The sequence below is a fragment of the Coregonus clupeaformis genome, unplaced genomic scaffold, assembly GCF_020615455.1.
Source record: "Coregonus clupeaformis isolate EN_2021a unplaced genomic scaffold, ASM2061545v1 scaf0064, whole genome shotgun sequence".
NCBI lineage: Eukaryota > Metazoa > Chordata > Actinopteri > Salmoniformes > Salmonidae > Coregonus > Coregonus clupeaformis.
Genome location: NW_025533519.1, coordinates 560,719 through 584,376, shown reverse-complemented (window position 1 = coordinate 584,376; position 23,658 = coordinate 560,719). Strand labels below are relative to the sequence as shown.

The 23,658-nt window shown below is 43.4% G+C and overlaps 1 protein-coding gene across 3 annotated transcripts; it reads left to right on the top strand.

Annotated features, from left to right (window-relative positions):
• Window positions 1-7,512: 7,512 nt before the first annotated feature.
• Window positions 7,513-22,473, top strand: LOC121556581 (gasdermin-E-like). Of its 3 annotated transcripts, none has more exons than XM_041870461.1 (10): window positions 7,513-7,576; window positions 12,672-12,924; window positions 13,133-13,337; window positions 13,711-13,873; window positions 16,975-17,095; window positions 17,263-17,388; window positions 17,840-17,967; window positions 19,542-19,707; window positions 19,816-19,889; window positions 22,122-22,473. In XM_041870461.1, exons 2-10 carry the CDS (start codon window positions 12,702-12,704, stop codon window positions 22,362-22,364), a joined length of 1,449 nt encoding a protein of 482 aa, XP_041726395.1. In that variant the 5' UTR covers window positions 7,513-7,576; window positions 12,672-12,701; the 3' UTR covers window positions 22,365-22,473. The 3 variants fall into 3 exon arrangements, with proteins under 3 accessions (XP_041726395.1, XP_041726394.1, XP_041726396.1); XM_041870460.1 differs by having other exon boundaries at window positions 7,529-7,587; XM_041870462.1 differs by lacking the exons at window positions 19,542-19,707; window positions 19,816-19,889 and having other exon boundaries at window positions 7,529-7,587.
• Window positions 22,474-23,658: the final 1,185 nt, after the last annotated feature.

Sequence of the window (23,658 nt, the reverse complement as noted above, 5' to 3'; positions counted from 1 at the left end):
GGCATTTGTCAAACTGAAGAACCTGTTCACCTCGGCTCCGGTGCTGGCGCATCCGGATCCCTCTTTACCATTCCAAGTAGAGGTAGACGCGTCCGAGGCCGGTATTGGGGCAGTCCTGTCACAACGGTCCGGCACGCCACCTAAGCTCCGCCCCTGTGCGTTCTATTCCAAGAAGCTCAGCTCGGCGGAGCGTAATTATGACGTAGGGGACAGGGAGCTGTTAGCTGTAGTCCAGGCCCTAAAGGTGTGGAGGCTTGAGGGGGCTCAACACCCTTTCCTCATTCTGACTGATCACCGTAACCTGGAGTACATCCGGGCAGCTAGGAGATTGAACCCTCGTCAGGCTAGGTGGAACATGTTCCTGACCCGGTTTGTTTTTAAGATCACATACATCCCAGGGTCCCAGAACGGTAAGGCAGACGCCCTGTCCCGGCGGTATGACACAGAGGAGAGGTCCATTGAGCCTACTCCCATACTGCCGGAGTCTTGTCTGGTGGCTCCGGTGGTGTGGGAGGTCGATGCGGAGATCGAGCGGGCACTGCGTACCGACCCTACTCCCCCCGAGTGTCCGGTGGGGCGGACGTACGTTCCGCTCGAGGTTTGTGATCGCCTTATTTATTGGGCTCATACATCACCCTCCTCTGGACATCCAGGTATTGGCCGGACAGTGCACTGCCTTAGCGTGAAATACTGGTGGCCAACGTTAGCTAAGGATGTGAGGGTTTATGTCTCCTCCTGCTCGGTGTGCGCCCAGTGTAAGGCGTCTAGACATTTGCCCAGGGGAAAGTTACATCCCCTGCCCGTTCCATAATGACCATGGTCCCACCTCTCGGTGGATTTTGTGACCGACCTACCCCCCTCCCAGGGGAATACCACCATTTTGGTCATTGTGGATCGGTTTTCCAAGGCCTGTCGTCTCCTCACAATGCCGGGTCTCCCTACTGCCCTACAGACCGCTGAGGCCCTATTTACCCACGTGTTCCGGCACTATGGGGTCCCCGAGGATATTGTGTCTGACTGAGGTCCCCAGTTCACCTCCAGAGTCTGGGGGGCGTTCATGGAACGCTTGGGGGTCTCGGTGAGCCTTACCTCGGGGTACCACCCAGAGAGCAATGGGCAGGTTGAACGAGTCAACCAGGATGTGGGTAGGTTTCTGAGGTCCTATTGCCAGGGCCGGCCGGAGGAGTGGTCTAGGTATATCCCCTGGGCCGAGATGGCCCAGAACTCTCTCCGCCACTCCTCCACCAATTTAACACCTTTCCAGTGTGTTTTAGGGTATCAGCCGGTCCTGGCACCATGGCACGAGAGCCAGATCGAGGCCCCTGCGGTGGATGAGTGGATTCGGCGCTCGGAGGAGACGTGGGACGCTGCCCATGTCCATCTGCAGTGGGCCATCCATCAACAAAAGGCGAGCGCCGATCGCCACCGCAGTGAGGGACCGGTATATGCACCGGGAGATCGAGTCTGGCTCTCGACTCGAAACCTGCCCCTCCGCCTGCCCTGCCGGAAGCTGGGTCGGCGGTTTGTGGGGCCCTTTAAAGTCCTGAGAAGATTGAACGAGGTGTGTCACAGGTTACAACTGCCTATTGAGTACAAGAACATTAACCCCTCTTTCCATGTGTCTCTTCTCAGGCCGGTGGTAGCTGGCCCACTCCAAGAAGATGAGATAAGAGAGACCCCTCCGCCCCCTTTGGACATCGAGGGGGCCCCGGCGTACAGGGTCCGGACCATCTTGGACTCGAGGCGCCGGATGAGTGGTCTCCAGTATCTCGTGGAGTGGGAGGGGTACGGTCCGGAGGAACGGTGCTGGGTGCCTAGGAGGGACATCCTAGATCCATCCCTCCTGACTGAGTTCCACCGTGGGCATCCCACGCGCCAGGGTCCGCGTCCTCCTGGCCGTCTCCGCGCGTCAAGGGGGGGGTACTGTCACAGATTCTGCCGAGGCTGCTCCTCCTCCTGGTTCGGGCAGGCTTCGGCGTTCGTCGTCCCCGGAGTACTAGCTGCCACCGTTGAATGTTTCTATGTTTGATTGCTTTTGTCTGTCTTTTACACCTGTGTCCGTTTGTGTCTGATTACGTGTCCTATAAGTTGCCTGTTTTGTATTGGTTTGGTTGTGTGTTGTTTTTCGCCTGTCCGTAGTGCTGCGTGTTTTTGTATCTGTTTCGTTGTTTAGTGTAATACGCATAGTTTGCGTATTGCTCGCCTCTGTTTTGTTTTGAGGCCGTTTACTGTATCTTTGCCTAGTGGTTTCACAGTAAACTTTGTTGGACTAAGCTTCGGTGTCCTGCGCCTGACTCCCACACCACATACACCTCAGCCTTGACAGTGTGTGTGTGTGAGTGTGTGTGTGAGTGAGTGAGACGGATCACTCCGGATCTATGACGTTCACCGATCAATTTCTAGGCACGTTACAACTTGTTTTAAATAAAAAGAGTTAAGAAAGTATTTGTCTATGTTGCTCCTATGAGCTTTCAAAAGAAATGAGAAATTACGCACATACACATATGTACACACATACACACACAAGCAAGCGCGCGCACACACACACAGACAATATAAAACTGCCTTAATTAATTCCCATCAAAAGCCCAAGGCAAATAGAACATAACTTCCAAAGCAGAAATCCTACTACATGGCATTTCAGTCCTTTAATCTAATAACAATGTCCAGCTCCTTGCCTTTCACTCTGTCTGAATAACTCACCTGTGTTTTGTCTGCTTTGCTTGAAAACAGGTTTTTCCCATTCACTGTAATGTAAACCAAGTGTGGATGCTAACCGTAGCGTAACGCCCCGGTAACGATGGCCTTCATTGGGCTTGCTAATTTAACCCCCTGTGTATCGGGAGGTAGGGGCTCGAGGCAGGGTTTGCTATTCATCAAATACAAGGAGTAAGTGTGTGTGTGTACGGTGTGTAGGGTGTGTGTGTTCATGCGCAGGTGTGTGTTTGAGTGTGCCTGCGAGCTTGCGTTACTCCCTTTAAAACAATAATCAGGTCCCCCAAAAAACCATGCTGCTCCACTTCCCTATGCAAATACGAAAAGTGGCTTTATTTTATTTATCTACTGCGCAAACCCCATTATGATTAATATAGGTTAACAGAGTATTAGGCTACTTATTAAAGATACCATCTATATTTCAGGGTTAACGAAATACTGAATATATTTACTTATTTCCCCTCTACTTCTCTCTAAAACATTTGGTCTAGAATGGAAAAAGGACACGTATATATATATAAACATACATTACAGTTAAGACAGCTAATGCATTAGCACTATTAACATACAGCAAAACATGTTAAAAAAAAGTATGTAAATCTTAGCCGAGTACTAGAGCTTTTCAACTGGCTGTATTCTACTGTGTGGAAACTATTCTCTTACTAATGACTTGATGATGTAGTGACGTTTTCTCTCGTGGGGGTGTGATTGAAGTGTAGGAGCATGAGGTGTTAAGGTGACTGTCCTCTACCCATGATGCATCTGGAGCGTCTGTGGTGGTTTGCTGATAGGGGTGTGTTGCAACAGCTGTGGAAACATGTTTTCAAGGTAGCTGACACACAGACACACATGCAAGCGTGGAGACACACTCTCACACACACACACACACTGAGATGTGTGGTTTGCATGCTGGATTCATTATTAAGTGGACAAGGTGACATCACCTTAACTCTCATTTGAATACACCAATGGTAACATTGAATTCTCTTACCTAATTCACATAAGTACCACCTTTTAACCAACATCGGAGAAGGCGTGTTTGCGGAGGGGCATGGTTTATTTAGCTAGATAGCTACTCTACTGGTGCCAAAATTTGACTGTAGGGTGTCAGCAAATATAATTAAATGTTTCCCCTTTCATCTGTGTCTGGTGTTAGCTAGTTACTGGCTAGCTAGGTCTTCATCTGTGTCTGGCTAGCTAGTTACTGGCTAGCTAGGTCTTTATCTGTGTCAGGTGTTAGCTAGTTACTGGCTAGCTAGGTCTTCATCTGTGTCAGGTGTTAGCTAGTTACTGGCTAGCTAGGTCTTCATCTGTGTCTGGTGTTAGCTAGTTACTGGCTAGCTAGGTCTTCATCTGTGTCTGGTGTTAGCTAGTTACTGGCTAGCTAGGTCTTCATCTGTGTCTGGTGTTAGCTAGTTACTGGCTAGCTAGGTCTTCATCTGTGTCAGGTGTTAGCTAGTTACTGGCTAGCTAGGTCTTCATCTGTGTCAGGTGTTAGCTAGTTACTGGCTAGCTAGGTCTTCATCTGTGTCTGGTGTTAGCTAGTTACTGGCTAGCTAGGTCTTCATCTGTGTCTGGTGTTAGCTAGTTACTGGCTAGCTAGGTCTTCATCTGTGTCTGGCTAGCTAGTTACTGGCTAGCTAGGTCTTCATCTGTTGTCCGGTGTTAACTAGTTACTGGCTAGCTAGGTCTTCATCTGTGTCAGGTGTTAGCTAGTTACTGGCTAGCTAGGTCTTCATCTGTGTCAGGTGTTAGCTAGTTACTGGCTAGCTAGGTCTTCATCTGTGTCAGGTGTTAGCTAGTTACTGGCTAGCTAGGTCTTCATCTGTGTCAGGTGTTAGCTAGTTACTGGCTAGCTAGGTCTTCATCTGTGTCAGGTGTTAGCTAGTTACTGGCTAGCTAGGTCTTCATCTGTGTCAGGTGTTAGCTAGTTACTGGCTAGCTAGGTCTTCATCTGTGTCTGGTGTTAGCTAGTTACTAGCTAGCTAGGTCTTCATCTGTGTCTGGTGTTAGCTAGTTACTGGCTAGCTAGGTCTTCATCTGTGTCTGGTGTTAGCTAGTTACTAGCTAGCTAGGTCTTCAGCCAGCATGGAACAAAAAGGGGGGAAGGTCGCTCAAAACTCCAACGCAGTTGTCATGCCAACACATCTGTCAGTGCTGCTGTGAACCGCATCACAAGAGACATGCCAAACGGGAGATGTATAATTATTTGTTTTATATATATATATATATATATATATATATATATATATATAGTACCAGTCAAAAGTTTGGACACACCTACTCATTCAAGGGTTTTCCTTTATTTTTTACTATTGTAGGATAATAGTGAAGACATCAAAACTATGAAATAACACATATGGAATCATGTAGTAACCAAAACAGTGTTAAACAAATCAAAATATATTTGAGATTTGCCTTGATTTGCCTTGCCTTGATGACAGCTTTTCACACTCTTGGCATTCTCTCAACCAGCTTCACCTGGAATGCTTTTCCAACAGTCTTGAAGGAGTTCCCACATGTGCTGAGCATTTGTTGGTTGCTTTTCCTTCACTCTGCTGTCCGACTCATCCCAAACCATCTCAATTGGGTTGAGGTCGGGGGATTGTGGAGGCCAGGTCATCTGATGCAGCACTCCATCACTCTCCTTCTTGGTAAAATAGCCCTTACACAGCCTGGAGGTTTGTTGGGTCATTGTCCTGTTAAAAAACAAATGATAGTCCCACTAAGCCCAAACCAGATGGGATGGCGTATCGCTACAGAATGCTGTGGTAGCCATGCTGGTTATGTGTGCCTTGAATTCTAAAAAAATCACAGACAGTGTCACCAACAAAGCACCCCCACACCATAACACCTCCTTCTCCATCCTTTACGGTGGGAACTACACATGCAGAGATCATCCGTTCACCCACACCGCGTCTCACAAAGACACGGCGGTTGGAACAGAAAATCTCTAATTTGGACTCCAAACCAAAGGACACATTTCCACCAGTCTAATGTCCATTGCTCATGTTTCTTGGCTCAAGCAGGTCTCTTCTTCTTATTGGTGTCCTTTAGTTGTGGTTTCTTTGCAGGAATTCGACCATGAAGGCCTGATTCACACAGACCCCTCTGAACAGTTGATGTTGAGATGTGTCTGTGACTTGAACTCTGTGAAGCATTTATTTGGGCTGCAATTTCTGAGGATGGTAACTAATGATCTTATCCTCTGCAGCAGAGGTAACTCTGGGTCTTCCATTCCTGTTGCGGTCCTCATGAGAGCCAGTTTCAGCATAGCGCTTGATGGTTTTTGCGACTGCACTTCAAGAAACTTTAAAAGTTATTGAAATGTTCCGTATTGACTGACCTTCATGTCTTAAAGTAATGATGGACTGTCATTTCTCTTTGCTTATTTGAGCTGTTCTTGCCATAATATGGACTTTGTCTTTTACCAAATAGGGCTATCTTCTGTATACCCCCTCCTATCATGTCACAACACAACTTATTGGCTCAAGAAGGAAAGAAATTCCACAAATTCACTTTTAAGAAGGCACACCTGTTAATTGAAATGCCTTCCAGGTGACTACCTCATGAAGCTGGTTGAGAGAATGCCAAGCATGTGCAAAGCTGTCATCAAGGCAAAGGATGGCTACTTTGAAGAATTTCAAATATAAAATATATTTTGATTTGTTTAACTCTTTTTGGGTTACTACATGATTCCATATGTGTTATTTCATAGTTTTGATGTCCTCACTATTATTCTACAATGTAAAACCAAAACCAAACACTGCATTCCACAGTAAGAACATCATACCAAAGGTCAAGCATGGTGGTGGTGGTGTGATGGTTTGGGGATGCTTTGCTGCCTCAGGACCTGGACGACTTGCCTTAATAGAAGGAACCATGAATTCTGCTCTGTATCAGAGAATTCTACAGGAGAATGTCAGACCATCCGTCTGTGAGCTGAAGCTGAAGCGCAGCTGGGTCATGCAGCAAGACAATGATCCAAAACACACAATCAAGTCTACATAAAATTTGCTAGAAAGCACCAAATTTGAAGTTTTGGAATGGCCTAGTCAATGTCCAGACCTAATCCCAATTGAGATGTTGTGGCAGGACTTGAAACGAGCAGTTCATGCTTGAAAACCCACACGTCACTGAGTTAAAGCAGTTCTGCATGGATGAGTGGGACAAAATTCCTCCACAGCGACATGAGAGACTGATCAACAACTACAGGAAGCATTTGGTTGGAGTCATTGCAGCTAAAGGTGGCACAACCAGTTATTGAGTGTAAGGGGGAAATTACTTTTTCACACAGGGGAATTGGGTGTAGCATAACTTTGTTTATGAAATAAATATGTAATTGTTGTGTTATTTGTTCACTTATGTTCCCTTTATCTAATATTAGGTTTTGGTTGAAGATCTGATAACATTCAGTATCACAAATATGCAAAAGTAGAGAAAATTAGAAAGGGGGAAAATACTTTTTCATAGCACTGTAAGAACGACTTCCCAACACTGCTTCACTGCCATGAGGATGGCAACACTTAACGAAGCTAAACCACATTATGCTTCCCTGTAACTTGGCATGTACCAAAGACATAACAATGGATGACAGCCTGCTCTTAAACACAAAACAATACAGGCATGTTGCTCATTGAGTTCTGCCTGCTTCGCGTGAAGTTATTTTCTCATGAAATACAACAGAAGTGAAGAGCAGGTGTGGAAGAGGAATGTTTCCCAAGAAGGAGTTAAGATAGAGACTCCTCCTACTACTATGTAATGAACTCTTAGCTAATGCATTTCAGACATACTAGTATCTCATTCTTAAGAGCAAATCTCCACAACCTGTCAGAGTCATAAGGACCCAGAGGAAGAATTGGTGAGAAACAGGTATTGAAGCTCTTACAGATTGTTGAAATAAAAACAATTTAGGAAAATATACAGCATGCTTTGGATAGTCTTGAATGATACACAACCAACATTTTGGTGTATTTCCTGTTTGCTACTCTGATCTGATAAACTATTTTTCACTGGAAAGTGAACCTTCCAAAAAGATTGTGTTTGCATTATTGAGTAACTTGCAAACTTTCACGTGTGTGAAATGTATTTACATTGCTCTTCAGAAGCTTGTCTTGTTTTGTACGCTTTGTACAAAATAATAAAATGCAGGACGACAGGATATTTATAAACGTAGCTCTTTATTAACTAGCTATAACGTGCATGTCCATGTGTCTCTGGCCATGATCATCTTAGAATGACCTCACCACCTGGGTGGTCTTAACCAATCATTGCACAGTATGATGCATCCAATTACAATTCAGTATGGTGACACATATGAATATTACATCCCCCTTTCTTTTAAAAAAAGAAAAAATATGTGGAACAATAAAGCGTTTCTTTTGAATATATGCTCTGTAGTTTGAACTCGAGGTAAGTAACCATTTAAACTGCACCAACTGCATCAACATAACAGACAAACAATGATTCAGCATATTGTTATTTTTAGAACAAATATTTCTCAGCAACTCAGCTTTTCACTGTAGCAATGACATCTCAACATATCAAACAAATACAATACCAAAGCATTTCAAGTTAACTTTCAATAACAAGTTTACAGTCTGGAAACTCTTTTAGGGCAGCGATCCGCCTACACCCTTTGACATTTCACAGGTCTAGGACAGCTCTAGGCTTGACCTCTCTTCCTGACCTTGTGTGATATGAAGCTGAGCATGCTTCTGTGTCAGTCAACAGTTCTTGTGGTGTTGCAGGTAAGTATGGTGTATGTTGTGTTGTGTCTGTGTTTAGTCCATCCCGTTCTCTTTCAGGGGAACAGTTCATCTCGTCAGTGTGTTGTTCTTTTGTGTTCAGTAGGTGACGACGATTGCGGCGGTACATCGCTCCTTCTGCGGTGCGAACGTGATATGAACGTTCAGTGTCAGCTGGTTGGATGACGACTGCTGGCTTCCAGTAGCCATGCTCCTGGATTCTAACTGACTCTCCGTCGTTCAGTGGTGGCAGTGGTCTGGCTGACCTGTCGTAGTATCGCTTTTGCTGTTGCTGTCTCTGTGCACGTTTTGCATGCACTTCCTTGTAGCTGACGACCTCAGGTTGCAGCTGCTGGTTGGTGCTGGGGAGGATTGAGCGAAGTTAGCGGCTCATCAACAGCTGGGCTGGTGATTTGAAGTTGTCAACTGGAGTGTTGCGGTATTCAAGGAGACTGAGGTAGGGGTCTCTCTTGTCTGCTTTTGCTTTGTCCATGAGTGATTTAGCGATCTGCACAGATTTTTCAGCAAGGCCATTACTTTGAGGGTAATGTGGGCTTGTGGTGACGTGTGTGAACTCCCATGCTTTTGTGAAGGATTCAAACTCATTTGATTTGTAACAGGGCCCATTGTCAGATATTAAAGTCTCTACAATGCCATGCCTGGCAAAGGCTGCTTTCAGCTTGTGTATCACAGCTGCAGATGTGGTGCTGTGAAGCTTGTCGAGTTCGGAAGTATCTGCTGTAGTAGTCCACTGTTATAATGTAGTCCTCGTTGTTCCACGTGAACAGATCGGTTGCCACGACCTGCCAGGGTCGGTCTGGGATACGGTGAGGTAACATTGGCTCTTTGGTGTTCGAGGGGCGTCGTTCAAGACAGGTGGGGCATTTACCAACCATGTCCTCTATTTGTTTGCACATTCCGGGCCAAAACAAAATGTCCCGTGCTCTCTGTTTGCACTTTTCCATGCCCATGTGTCCAGCATGGATCTTTGTCAAAATCTCTTCTCTGAGACTGGTAGGAATGATGATTTTCTCTCCTTTGAAAAATGATTCCGTTGATCTGTGATAGTTCGTCACGATGGTTCCAGAACTCTGAGACGCTCTGAGGGCATTTTCTCCTCTCCTCAGGCCATCCTGACTGTATGACTTTCCTCAGCTGTGTGAGTTGTGTGTCTTTTTCTGTTTCTGCTCGGATCTCCTTCAGTTTTGTGTCACTAACTGGTAAGTTGCTGTACACAGTGTGCACCTGCATGTCCATGCCTTCACTGAGGCTGCTGTCCTTGTAGGTAAGAAACTTCCTGGAGAGTGTGTCTGCGACAGGGATGTCTTTGCCTGGACGGTGAGTGATTGTGAAGTCGTATTTTTGTAGTTGAAGGATCATTCTCTGTAGCCTTGGCGGGGCTGCGGCTAACGGTTTCCTCATGATTGACTCGAGGGCTTGTGGTCTGATTCCACAATGACTTGTCGTCCATAGACATACTGATGGAAACGCTTACATCCGAACAGAATGGCGTACAGCTCCTTTCGATTTGAGCGTAGTTGATTTCACAGTCTGTGAGAGATTTGGAAGCGTAGCCGATGGGTTTTCCTTCTTGCAGTAGCACTGCCCCTAGTCCATACTTTGACGCGTCCACCTGGAGTCTGAGCTCTTTGTTGGGGTCGTAGTAGGCAAGGATTGGTCCTGGTTCTCTCGTGATCAAGTCTTTCACTTTCTGGAAAGCGATGTCGTGTTGGTTGTCCCAGAGGAACTCACTGGACTGCTTTAGCAGCTGACGCAGGGGTGCATTAGCATTGGAGAGGCTGGGTGCGAACTTGGCTAAGTAGTTGACCATGCCAAGCACTGTTTCCAGCTCTGCGCGGTTCTTTGGTGGCTCCATTTCCTTTATGGCTGAGATCTTCTGCGGATCTGGCTTGATTCCATTCGCTGTGAGAAGATGCCCAAGTAGCTGACCTCTGTAGCGCCGACTGTGCTCTTCTCGGGGTTGAGCCGGACTCCTCTCTCGCGGGACCTTTGCAGCATCGCGCTGAGGTTTCTGTCGTGTTCCTCTTTGGTTCGACCATAGACAAGGATGTCGTCCACAATTGCCACGACTCCGTCGAGGCCTTCGTACACCTCGTCGATCTTTCGCTGAAACTCGTCTTGGGCTGAGATAATCCCAAAAGGCAGGCGACGGAACCTGTAGCGTCCAAACGGTGTGTTGAACGTTGTGAGCTTAGATGACTCTTCTGTGAGCTTGATAGCCCAGTAGCCTGATCTGGCGTCCATGACACTGAAGTAGCGTGCGCCCGCTAGCTTGTGTGTGATGCCATCTAGCGTCGGTAAGGGGTAATGGGGGGCGTTTGATAGCCTTGTTCAAGTCTCTTGGGTCGAGACATACTCTGAGCTTGCCTGTCCGTGGTTTCTCCACCACCACTAACGCGTTGACCCAATCCGTCGGTTCTGTAACCTTGGTGACGATGTCAGATTGCTCCATGCTCTCCAACTCTTTCTTCAGACGGGCGCGGAGAGCAAGTGGAATCTTTCTCGGTGGGTAGATCACAGGGGTTGCGTCTGGGTTAAGGTGAATGGTACATTCTCCTGGGAATAGTCCTATTCCTGTAAAAACATCAGCAAACTCCTCCATGACATTCTCTATCTCTACTGGTGCTGTCACTGATAAAACTAGCTTGATAAGGTCCATGTCTAAACATGCTTTAAGACCTAGCACTGCAGGTGCTCGAGTGTCAACAACGTAAAAGTCCAACATCATGTCCCTTTCCTTGTATTTGCATTTGAGAGTGCATGTGCCTTTTACTGGGAGCTGTTCACCACCATAACCAGTCAGTCTGCGCGTGGTGGGCTGTAGCTCACACTCAGATGTCAAGCTTCTGTACTTACTCAGAGGAATAATGTTTACTTGTGCACCAGTGTCTAGTTTGAATTTTAGCTCTGTGCCTTGTCTTCCTATCTCAATGTCAGCAAAGGCTTGCTCTGTCTCTGATATCTGACTTTTCTGTGTCACTGAATCAATAAACAGTTCATCAGCATTTGACTCTTTGATTGACATTTCATCTTCACTCACTGTATGTACTGTTTTTCCACGGTAAACTCTGCACACTTTTTGCAAAGTGATTCCATTTTCCACATTTAGTACACTGTTTGCCTTTAGCTGGGCAATTCCCCTGTTCGCCATGCACTTTGTATCCACAATATCCACATGTTTTGGGGCGTTTGGAGTCTGTGTCGCTCTGTTTTGGAGTTCTGTCTGTCTCCGTTCTGAAACATGCTCTCTGGGCACTGGAGGTGTGCTTTGATGTCTGCCTGACTGCGTGCACTGCTTGTTCACGTGATGCGCTCGTGCTGCCGCCTGAAATGGTTTTCATCTGAACCTGTGCTAGCTCGTGAGATCTGGCTATGTCGATAGCTTTGTCCAGCGTTAACTCTGATCCAACATTCAAAAGTTTCTCTCTCACTCGCGGTGATTGTATTCCAAATACAATACGGTCCCTGACCATCTCATCCTTGTTTGCATAATCACAGTCTTTCACAAGCAGACGCAGCTCAGTGACAAACTGTTCAAACGATTCACTAGCGCCTTGTACTTTCTCATGGAATTTGTACCTAGCGAAAATTGTATTGGTCTTTGGCAAAACATATGCTTCAAAACGATCGTAGTATGTTTTCAGTACCTTTGATTCAGCCTCGGTAAGTGTCCATGTGTTGTAAATGTCTCTCCCTTTTTTTTTTTTTTTGAGGAGCAGGTAGCTGCACTTTTCCTCTTCTCCTCTTTCCTTCAGAGGACCCGTGAACATCAGCTCCACATGCTGTTTGAACTTACGCCATGCATCGGGTAGATTTGTAGACCCCCAATCCATTCGAGGTGAAGGAACTCCAGCAAAATCCATCTTTTAGTCCTTTTACTCTGACACCATGTCTTGTTTTGTACGCTTTGTACAAAATAATAAAATGCAGGACGACAGGATATTTATAAACGTAGCTCTTTATTAACTAGCTATAACGTGCATGTCCATGTGTCTCTGGCCATGATCATCTTAGAATGACCTCACCACCTGGGTGGTCTTAACCAATCATTGCACAGTATGATGCATCCAATTACAATTCAGTATGGTGACACATATGAATATTACAAAGCTGTTGTATTGAGTGAGTGTTCATGTGTTAATCCTAGTTTTGTTTATTACATTTCTTTCTCATTTGTGTCTGCTGCAGCCAGAAACACGATCCACAACCATCTCTCAGATGTTTTCCAAAGCCACAAAAGCCTTCGTGAAGGACACAGATCATGATGGACGCCTGATCCCGGTGTCCAGTCTGAACGACACAGACAAACTGAATCTCCGATCACTCATTGTCAAGACCAGGCCCAGATGCTTCTGGCATGAACCCAAATACCAGTCCCCTGGCTTTACCCTCAGTGATGTCTTGAAGCCAAGAGAGCCTGGAGACTCACTTTTAAGCCCAAGTAAGCACCAGAGCAGCCCATTAGTGAAGAATAACTATGGGTTGTTGTTCTAAAATATCTGAACATTGATTTTCATTATTTATCCTACTCTTGTCTTTCTGAATAGATTATGAAAATGATCGGGTTGTGGATGTAGCTGTTATATATATATATGTGTTGTGGTATAATAGCATAGAAGAGTCCTTTCTAATGTTGAATGTTCCTTCAGCTGTCAAGGAGTGTGACTTTGTGGACTACACTGGGAAATTTGGTGACAAGAAAGAAATGAACGCAGACGGAAACGTGCAGGCAAAGGTGGCTGGTTTCAAACATACCGTGGGAGGGAAATGGTCCACCAACCAGAAGCTGTCCCTTGGCAGCCTGAACAAAGAGAAGGTTGATATGAAGGAGTTATATAACTACTCAAAAGACAGGTGAGTTACCCTATACTGGACGTATGTTCAATACAGTCATATACAGTCATAATACATCATACAGTTCACCTTCCCAAGGAGTCCATTTTTAGACCCAAGACCAGCGGGCAACAATGGTTGCAATGACATCAGACAAGTATCTTTTATGTAAAAATGACATTTTCTGGTTGAAGTACTTTCAGATAACAAATAAATTGAACTGTACTGGTTTAACAACTTCCTTAAAGTTAAACTACATCCTCACTGTTTTCACTACCAGCTTACCTTAAAGGGACAATCTGTGATTGGTACATCAATTTTTTAACTTTTAAAGTAGCTTTCCAGTGTTTCCAGATTTCTATGAAATCTGACCTATAATGGGCCCCTCCTGCAGAGTTCTGGACATGTCCCATCCTGTGATCAAGCAGACCCGTGTGAATCCCAGGGCAGTGTTAGGCGTCTTGACGGAGAGGATTATGACGTCACTACCTTGCCCAGTCACAACCAAAGTCCAGAAGCGTGGCAATGTAGGAGCCTGTGTGGCCCTGAGCGGGAAGGTAGGAGGAAAGATTAACAAGCATGAATTATATTTGCATCAATCTTCATATATTACTGGTAACTCAGATGTAGATTATCTCTGTTGTAAAATATATTTTTAATCTCAATAATCTCACTTTATGATAGCTAGGCCTACATAAATAATGTAAATGTCAAGACCATACTGACAGATCACAGATGTCTGTTCAGTAGTGGTAATACTCACAGATGTCTGTTTAGTAGTGGTAATACTCACAGATGTCTGTTCAGTTGTGGTAATAGTCACAGATGTCTGTTCAGTAGTGGTAATAGTCACAGATGTCTGTTCAGTAGTGGTAATAGTCACAGATGTCTGTTCAGTAGTGGTAATACTCACAGATGTCTGTTCAGTTGTGGTAATAGTCACAGATGTCTGTTCAGTAGTGGTAATAGTCACAGATGTCTGTTCAGTAGTGGTAATACTCACAGATGTCTGTTCAGTTGTGGTAATAGTCACAGATGTCTGTTCAGTAGTGGTAATAGTCACAGATGTCTGTTCAGTAGTGGTAATAGTCACAGATGTCTGTTCAGTAGTGGTAATACTCACAGATGTCTGTTCAGTTGTGGTAATAGTCACAGATGTCTGTTCAGTAGTGGTAATAGTCACAGATGTCTGTTCAGTAGTGGTAATAGTCACAGATGTCTGTTCAGTAGTGGTAATACTCACAGATGTCTGTTTAGTAGTGGTAATACTCACAGATGTCTGTTCAGTTGTGGTAATAGTCACAGATGTCTGTTCAGTAGTGGTAATACTCACAGATGTCTGTTCAGTTGTGGTAATAGTCACAGATGTCTGTTCAGTAGTGGTAATAGTCACAGATGTCTGTTCAGTAGTGGTAATACTCACAGATGTCTGTTCAGTTGTGGTAATAGTCACAGATGTCTGTTCAGTAGTGGTAATACTCACAGATGTCTGTTCAGTAGTGGTAATAGTCACAGATGTCTGTTCAGTAGTGGTAATAGTCACAGATGTCTATTCAGTAGTGATAATACTCACAGATGTCTGTACAGTAGTGGTAATACTCACAGATGTCTGTTCAGTATTGGTAATAGTCACTGATGTCTGTTCAGTAGTGGTAATAGTCACAGATGTCTGTTCAGTAGTGGTAATACTCACAGATGTCTGTTCAGTAGTGGTAATAGTCACAGATGTCTGTTCAGTAGTGGTAATACTCACAGATGTCTGTTCAGTAGTGGTAATAGTCACAGATGTCTGTTCAGTAGTGGTAATAGTCACAGATGTCTGTTCAGTAGTGGTAATAGTCACAGATGTCTGTTCAGTAGTGGTAATACTATCAGATGTCTGTTCAGTATTGGTAATAGTCACTGATGTCTGTTCAGTAGTGGTAATACCCACAGATGTCTGTTCAGTAGTGGTAATACTATCAGATGTCTGTTCAGTATTGGTAATAGTCACTGATGTCTGTTCAGTAGTGGTAATAGTCACAGATGTCTGTTCAGTAGTGGTAATAGTCACAGATGTCTGTTCAGTAGTGGTAATACTCACAGATGTCTGTTCAGTAGTGGTAATACTCACAGATGTCTGTTCAGTAGTGGTAATACCCACAGATGTCTGTTCAGTAGTGGTAATACTCACAGATGTCTGTTCAGTTGTGGTAATAGTCACAGATGTCTGTTCAGTAGTGGTAATACTATCAGATGTCTGTTCAGTATTGGTAATAGTCACTGATGTCTGTTCAGTAGTGGTAATAGTCACTGATGTCTGTTCAGTAGTGCTAATAGTCACATATGTCTGTTCAGTAGTGCTAATGGGGCGGCAGGTAGCTTAGTGGGTAAGAGCGTTGTGCCAGTAACCGAAAGGTCGCTGGTTCTAATCCCCGAGCCGACTAGGTGAAAAATCTGTCGATGTGCCCTTAAGCAAGGCACTTAACCCTAATTGCTCCTGTAAATCGCTCTGGATAAGAGCGTCTGCTAAATGACTAAAATGTAAAATGTAAATGTCTAATAGTCACATATGTATGTTCAGTGGTGGTAATACTCACAGATGTCTGTTCAGTAGTGCTAATAGTCACAGATGTCTGTTCAGTAGTGCTAATAGTCACAGATGTCTGTTCAGTAGTGGTAATACCCACAGATGTCTGTTCAGTAGTGGTAATACTCACAGATGTCTGTTCAGTAGTGCTAATAGTCACAGATGTCTGTTCAGTAGTGCTAATAGTCACAGATGTCTGTTCAGTAGTGGTAATACCTACAGATGTCTGTTCAGTAGTGGTAATAGTCACTGATGTCTGTTCAGTAGTGGTAATAGTCACAGATGTCTGTTCAGTAGTGGTAATACCCACAGATGTCTGTTCAGTAGTGGTAATAGTCACAGATGTCTGTTCAGTTGTGGTAATACTCACAGATGTCTGTTCAGTAGTAATAATACCCACAGATGTCTGTTCAGTAGTGGTAATACCCACAGATGTCTGTTCAGTAGTGGTAATACTGTATCTTGCTCTAGTCAGAATTATGTAGCTTGGTTGTTCCATGAAAATAGTGCTTTGATATTTAAAGTAGAAATTTAAGATCAACCCTGTTACTTGAACGGAACTGTTGTTTTAATATGGTGAAACTATTCCTTTTTAAATATTTTTTTCAAAATAAATAATCTAATAGTCAAATCATAGTGTAAAAACTGGTGAGCTAGTTCTACTCTTTTAGCCAATTTTTTTGGTGTTTTGTGGCGGAAAATTGAGTGGTTCGACACACGCCATTGATAGACATGCTAGAACAGTTTTAACATTTTTTATTTTTTATTTTGAAGCTTGCTTTCAATTGCCACTCCCTGCAAACAACAAGCTTCCATTCCCCCTGTCACAAGGGTAACCCTGGTTACGGTCAACCTTCCTTACTTTATTTGGCACTTAATAGGCACTTACTATAGTCATAAAAAAAAACGTTATTTCTTGAGATGGGAATTGGTGGAATGACCCAGCACTAGTTACCACATCATTTCCTGTTTTTGTCATTAGACCCACTTCCTGAAAATGAAATGGTGTAGTAGAGGTGACTGTCTGGGTTAGAATCTGGGTCGTCTGTGCACCAAACGTCTCTGACTGATTTGACATTTTCTCCACAGGCCTCTATGAAGCAGAGCGGCAGTACTCAGACAGATAGTGATGTGTCACTGGTTATTCCTGCAAATACTGTCATGGCCTACAGTCTGATTGACCTCTACGTCAAATGCAATGGACAGTTTGGTGAGGAAGTGTATGGTTAATCAAGTACAATGTCCCAGGTATAGCTGCATGGTTAAGTACCATGGTAAAGTACACCGCCAGCTTCTATGTTCCTCAGTGTATTTAGTACAGCCACTGTATCTGTCTGTGTGTGACTGGTTATGGCTGTTGTCTGCTCTTGTCCACAGAGCTGTGCCTCATTCACAAAAATGGGGGCTTTGAAATGGATAAGTCAAATTATGAGTTTGAAGAGGATGGAATTATGGACCTGGGAGGCGACTTTGATGTCAACAGCCCCCTAAATCTGAAGAAAGGTAATAATGCCAATGGAGGCTAATGTCTCCTGTCTAGTGGTCAACATGCAGTCTACTGAATGGATCATCTGGTCAACATGTAATGTAGTCTACTGAATGGAACGTTTGGTCAACATGTAATATAGTCTACTGAATGGAACGTTTGGTCAACATGTAATGTAGTCTACTGAATGGAACGTTTGGTCAACATGTAATGTAGTCTACTGAATGGAACATTTGGTCAACATGTAATGTAGTCTACTGAATGGAACGTTTGGTCAACATGTAGTCTACTGAATGTAACGTTTGGTCAACATGTAATGTAGTCTACTGAATGGAATGTTCAACATTTCTCTTTGATTAGTAATTACAAAGTTACCACACTTTTGAACTATATAACAATTAATTGATTTGTTGCATGAAAATACCACACTTTGACTAAATGGTCTCTATGTTGTTTGTGTGTTGACAGAACTGGAGAAACTGAGTGGTCATTTCCAGCTGCTGTCAGCCCTGCCAGCAGCCACACGTTCCTCTCTGCTCCAGCTCCTCAAGACAACCATGGAGGATGGAGAGGCAGTCAGTGTGCTGGAGAGTGTGGTGAGTGGGACGTACAGAAACACGGGCCAAACAAACACACACACACACACACACACACAACTAATGGCAGGAATGAATATATCAACCAGAATATCTGTAACACACTCTCTGTCTTAAATATACTCTCTCTCTCTCAATTCAATTCAATTTCAATTTAATGGGCTTTATTGGCATGGGAAACATATGTTTACATTGTCAAAGCAAGTGAAATAGATAATAAACAAAGGTGAAATAAACAATAAAAAATGAACAGTAAACATTACGCTCACAAAAGTTCAAAAATAATAAAGACATTTCAAATGTCATATTATGTCTATATACAGTGTTGTAATGATGTTCAAATAGTTAAAGTACAAAAGGGAAAATAAATAAACATAAATATGGTGTTTGTTCTTCACTGGTTGCCCTTTTCTTGTGGCAACAGGTCACAAATCTTGCTGCTGTGATTGCACACTGTGGTATTTCACCCAATAGATATGGGACTTTATTCAAATTGGATTTGTTTTCGAATTCTTTGTTGGTCTGTGTAATCTGAGGGAAGAATGTGTCTCTAATTTGGTCATACATTTGGCAGGAGTTTAGGAAGTGCAGCTCAGTTTCTATCTCATTTTGTGTGCAGTGTGAACATAGCCTGTCTTCTCTTGAGAGCCAGGTCTGCCTTCGGCTGCCTTTCTCAATAGCAAGGCAATGCTCACTGAGTCTGTACACAGTCAAAGCTTTCCTTAGTTTTGTGTCAGTCACAGTGGTTAGATACTCTGCCACTGTGTACTCTCTGTTTAGGGCCAAATAGCATTCTAGTCTTTTTGTTAATTCTTTCCATTGTGTCAAGTAATTATCTTTTTGTTTTCTCATGATTTGGTTGGGTCTAATTATGTTGCTGTTGCTGTCCTGGGGCTTTGTGGGGTCTGTTTGTGTTTGTGAACAGAGCCCCAGGACCAGCTTACTTAGGGACTCTTCTCCAGGTTCATCTCTCTGTAGGTGATGGCTTTGTTATGGAAGGTTTGGGAATCGCTTCCTTTTAGGTGGTTGAATTTAACGGCTCTTTTCTGGATTTTGATAATTAGCGGGTATCAGCATGATATTTTTCCAGAATTCTGCATGCAGAGTCTCAGTTTGTCCCATTTTGTGAATTCTTGGTTGGTGAGGTGGACCTCAGACCTCAAAACCATAAAGGGCAATGGGTTCTATAACTGATTCAAGAGTTTTTAGCCAGATCCTAATTGGTATGTCGAATTTTATGTTCCTTTTGATGGCATAGAAGGCCCTTCTTGCCTTGTCTCTTCTTGCCCTTCTCTCTCTCTCTCTCTCTCTCTCTCTCTCTCTCTCTCTCTCTCTCTCTCTCTCTCTCTCTCTCTCTCTCTCTCTCTCTCTCTCTCTCTCTCTCTCTCTCTCTCTCTCTCTCTCTCTCTCTCTCTCTCTCTCTCTCTCTCTCTCTCTCTCTCTCTCTCTCTCTCTCTCTCTGTCTCTCCCCTCTCTCTCTCTCTCTCTCTCTCTCCCCTCTCTCTCTCTCTCTCTCTCTCTCTCTCTCTCTCTCTCCCCTCTCTCTGTCTCTCTGTCTCTCTCTCTGGTCACAGCTGGATCGGACGTGTGATGGTGAGACTCCTGACCTGGGTGATCTGGAAGAGTCTGAGAGGGAGACAGTCCAGGCCATACTGGATCTTGTAGACAAATGTGTTGGGGAGGATGAGATCAGATCCTCACTTCTCACTGCCATCCACCTCATTGTCAGTGCCATGGACGGTGAGATAGAGAGCAGTTTCCACAGGATTCTGTGTTATTATTTGATCAGGTACTGGGAAACTAGGTTCACTACTGTGGTTTTATATGTGTGCATATTTATTTCTACAGGAATGACAGATGAGGGTCTCTCTGTGTTGGGATCCTGTTGCAGTCCTCCAATCTTACAGGCCCTGCAGATCCTGGTGAGTTCACACCTGCTTGATTGAGCCTCCAATCCTGTATGGACGGGACTTCATTTTTCTACATTTTTGTTTATGTAAATGTCTTTGGGTATATCTTCCCATTCTAAATAAACTAATATTTCTACCATTATGATAACATTGTGCCACCAGTAGCAGTAGTAACACCGATGATAGTAACCAGTGGTGATTTTTAACAAAAATATTGGTGGGGCAAACTCAATGAAAAAAGTGAATATGAATCGATACATTACTACACTACACTAACCATAGAATGCACCATCATGAATAATTACCACTCCCAGAAATGAGTTTAGAGCCACACACACAAACGTTCTAACATATGGGTTATGATCAGTGTATAGGCTACTTTCCCATATCTTTGGCTCTCATCACAACCGGCCGTGATTGGGAGTCCCATAGGGTGGCGCACAATTGGCCCAGCGTCGTCCGGGTTTGGCCGGTGTAGGCTGTCATTGTAAATAAGAATTTGTTCTTAACTGACTTGCCTAGTTAAATAAAGGTAAAATAAATAAATAAATAAATTTAAAAAAATTGCACAGAGACCACGGTAGTCCGGCATACTTTTAAAGAGTAAAGTTGATTTTACTTCAGAATCAATCTCAGCATTGGTCTGCAATATTGCTAATCATTGTTAGAGTATTGGGACACAGACAAACACCATTCTGAGTGTAGTTGCATCTGCCTGTTAACAAGATGCTCCGGTTATGAATAAAACAACAAAGTTTATAAAGCTACTCCCTCGCTTCAACCATTGCATAGAAACAGTTCCATGGGTTATTACATTCTGACATCAATCATTAACAACACGTTGTAGCTAGCTACCTGTTAGCCACCACAAGTTCTATCCAAACCACTCATATTGAATTATTTTCTAACTTGCTTTATTTTAATGGAGGCCTGTTCATTGGCTGATGAGCACCAATATGTCTTATCTCTACATTTACTTTATTACGCAAAGTTTGAACATGATTTGCTAGGAGATAGTTGACATGATTCATGAAGACTTTTCAGCTAGCTAGCTAGAAGACGATAAACAACTATGAAATTGACACATCAGTCCAATCAAAGCTACCGGAGATAAGACGTCGATTTATCTGTGGCAAATGACATCAAGCCTTCTTGGGCGGGCACTACTAATGAATCTCTATGGCAGCACCCAAGTGGGCAACCGCTGCCTGAGTCTTCCAGTACATGCTGTTGCACTGTCCCAATGAATTCACTCACCCATCTGAACCTTTGAGAATGTGCCAATCACGTGCAGCCAATTGTGCGCAACCAGAGAAGATCAATGAGGGCTTTCCCTGGCTGGCCTCTCCACAACAGATCACTGAATGAGGCTGAAACAGCTGCATTAGGGAGCTGTCTTACTCAAAGTGACCAAAATAACAATACAACCGGGAAGCGAGCACGTATGCTTAATTAGCTCAAGCAAATCAAATGTGTTTGCTTACTGATATAATATCATGTTGTGACATGAACGAAAGCCAGAATTACATGCAAAACACCGCCATCTCCTGGATAGTTGTGGGGCTGCCCTAAATGACGCGTCGCCACTGACAGTAACACCAATGACACATTTAAGTAATTTAGGATTTTCTTAAATGGAGGCCACCCATCTCAAATCTAAGGTCATTTAACCTTTAGTAAATTATTAAGTAAATTACTTTTTAAAGAGATTTGATTAATCATTTTGCTCAGGGTGTAATTTCCCTTCATTTAAATTGAGTTACACCAATGACACTTTTTATTTAAACACACCAAATGATCAATGGAATCATTATATATTTATGACGTACTAAAATGGTGTGATTAGCAAATAATTGTTTTTAATATAGGCCCCTACCCTAATAACAGTTTGCCACTGGAAGGAATGCTCAAGGTCCTTGTATATCTTTGTAATTAGTGATTTACAAGGCGGTAACACTAATGATATTAAATACGTTTATATTATAGCATTCAAATAATAGACATCTCTAAATCCCCAAAACATGTCACTACAACTCTACTCATCACTACTGGGACAAGCCAATTTGCTTTCCCTAAGTACTTTAAACGATGCATAAAAATAAAGTTTTGCAGTATAAAGGACTAATTGTCATTTAAAGTGTTTTTCATTGTGGCAAAGTCGAAGGATGCAAATGCCAACTTAATTCAAGAATGACCCAGAAAAGAAAGCATATAAATGTTATTCCTTTGCTGCTTGTCCTCCAGGTGCAGCATGTGGCAGCAGGGGGTGGGGAGACCCTCTCTCTGAGAGATGCAGGTCTGGCTGTTCTGACTGAGGAGGAGGTGTTTGGGAGGACAGAGAGTCTCTTTGGTCACTCTAAAGTTACACTGAAGAGAGAGGAGGTCACACTGAGAACAGAGATGAAGGACCAGCCTGGATACCTTCCTCTTGTCATGAGTATCACTGTGAAAGGCCTGGCCTTTTTAGTGCAAGCTGAGAGAGAGTGAGTGAGTGAGCTAGAAAATCATGTTTGAACTAATATACTCACGATTCCATTCCATGTGTTACTCTTGCACTAGTTGAGCTAAAGAACTAGTGAACAACAATGTATGTATCCTTGTAATGCTTTCAGTAAAGTTCAACAAACAATTACAGATGTCCCGGCCTCCATTCTTCTAAACATAAGATAATATATCATAAAGGCACACTGGTGGGAGGAGGGTGGGGGGGGGTCCTACATTTAGAGCATTGTCTAGTGACCCACATGACAAGAACAGAAACAGAATCCTGTTAAAAATACTGTTCACCAGAATCACATCTCCAAAAAAATCCTAAACATTTCTGTGAAGACTGTTATTGTACTGTACAGTCATTTGAAAGTGTAAACTTTCTCACATTACCGTGCTACCAGGTGCAAAAACCATACTTATTAAAACAAAGATGAACTCCAGTACCCTGGTAATCTTGATGCCTAGAATACAAGTGTGATGTTTTTCTTCTTTTTAATAACTCAAAGATAACATCCCCAATGCTCAACATGTGGAGTCAGTATGATGGTCCATTCCTGTGATGTCGCCGAGATTCACAGTGTTTGAACAACAGACATTTTGTCATCAGAATACTACAGTATGTTATTACTGCAAGGCTCCTGTGATTTGTTCAAACTGAAACTAAAACGGACCCTTGAACTGTTATTGCAGTCTGGAACTGATAACCATCTGTTAGTGTTTGACTCTCCTACAGGACAGTGATGAGGTATGTGGATGTGACTTTTTGACCCTGTAGTAAAAGTTAGGCCCCGTACACACTCAGGTTGTACAACTGATTCACCACACATTGGACACATGATACAGTAGGCTACTACTGTAGTTCATCTACACAAAAATATTTCACACAACCATTTTTGCAATGTCTCCACAACACTGTTTGTGTAGAAACACTCTGTTGTATCATAACAGTTTTACCAAATGCGTTGTGCATTAGTTCTATAACTTCAGTGTGAACAGGGCCTTAAAGAGAACATTCCCCATTGCACAAGCTGTGCGCTTCGGTAGCCTGAAGAAACTGAAAGATGATGTGGATAAGTTACTGAGCTATTACACGTATGAACAGGAGCATTATTCTCTGGTAAACTGATGACAACACTTATCAAACCGGAATATACTTCCTAGTAAATTGGCATGTAGTCTGCTTTTCATTGAGTTCTGCCTGCTTCTAGTAAAGTTACAGTATTTTCTCATGAAATAAAACACAAGTGAAGAGCAGGAATGCAAGAGTGGAAGAGGAACGTTTCCCAAGAAG

Excerpts from the sequence above, each read along its gene's own strand:
- LOC121556581 (XM_041870461.1), top strand. The coding sequence starts at position 12,702 with ATGTTTTCCAAAGCCACAAAAGCCTTCGTGAAGGACACAGATCATGAT. Across the intron at positions 17,096-17,262 it reads CAAATGCAATGGACAGTTTG|AGCTGTGCCTCATTCACAAA; the intron begins GTGAGGAAGTGT and ends TCTTGTCCACAG. Across the intron at positions 19,890-22,121 it reads TACAGGCCCTGCAGATCCTG|GTGCAGCATGTGGCAGCAGG; the intron begins GTGAGTTCACAC and ends CTTGTCCTCCAG.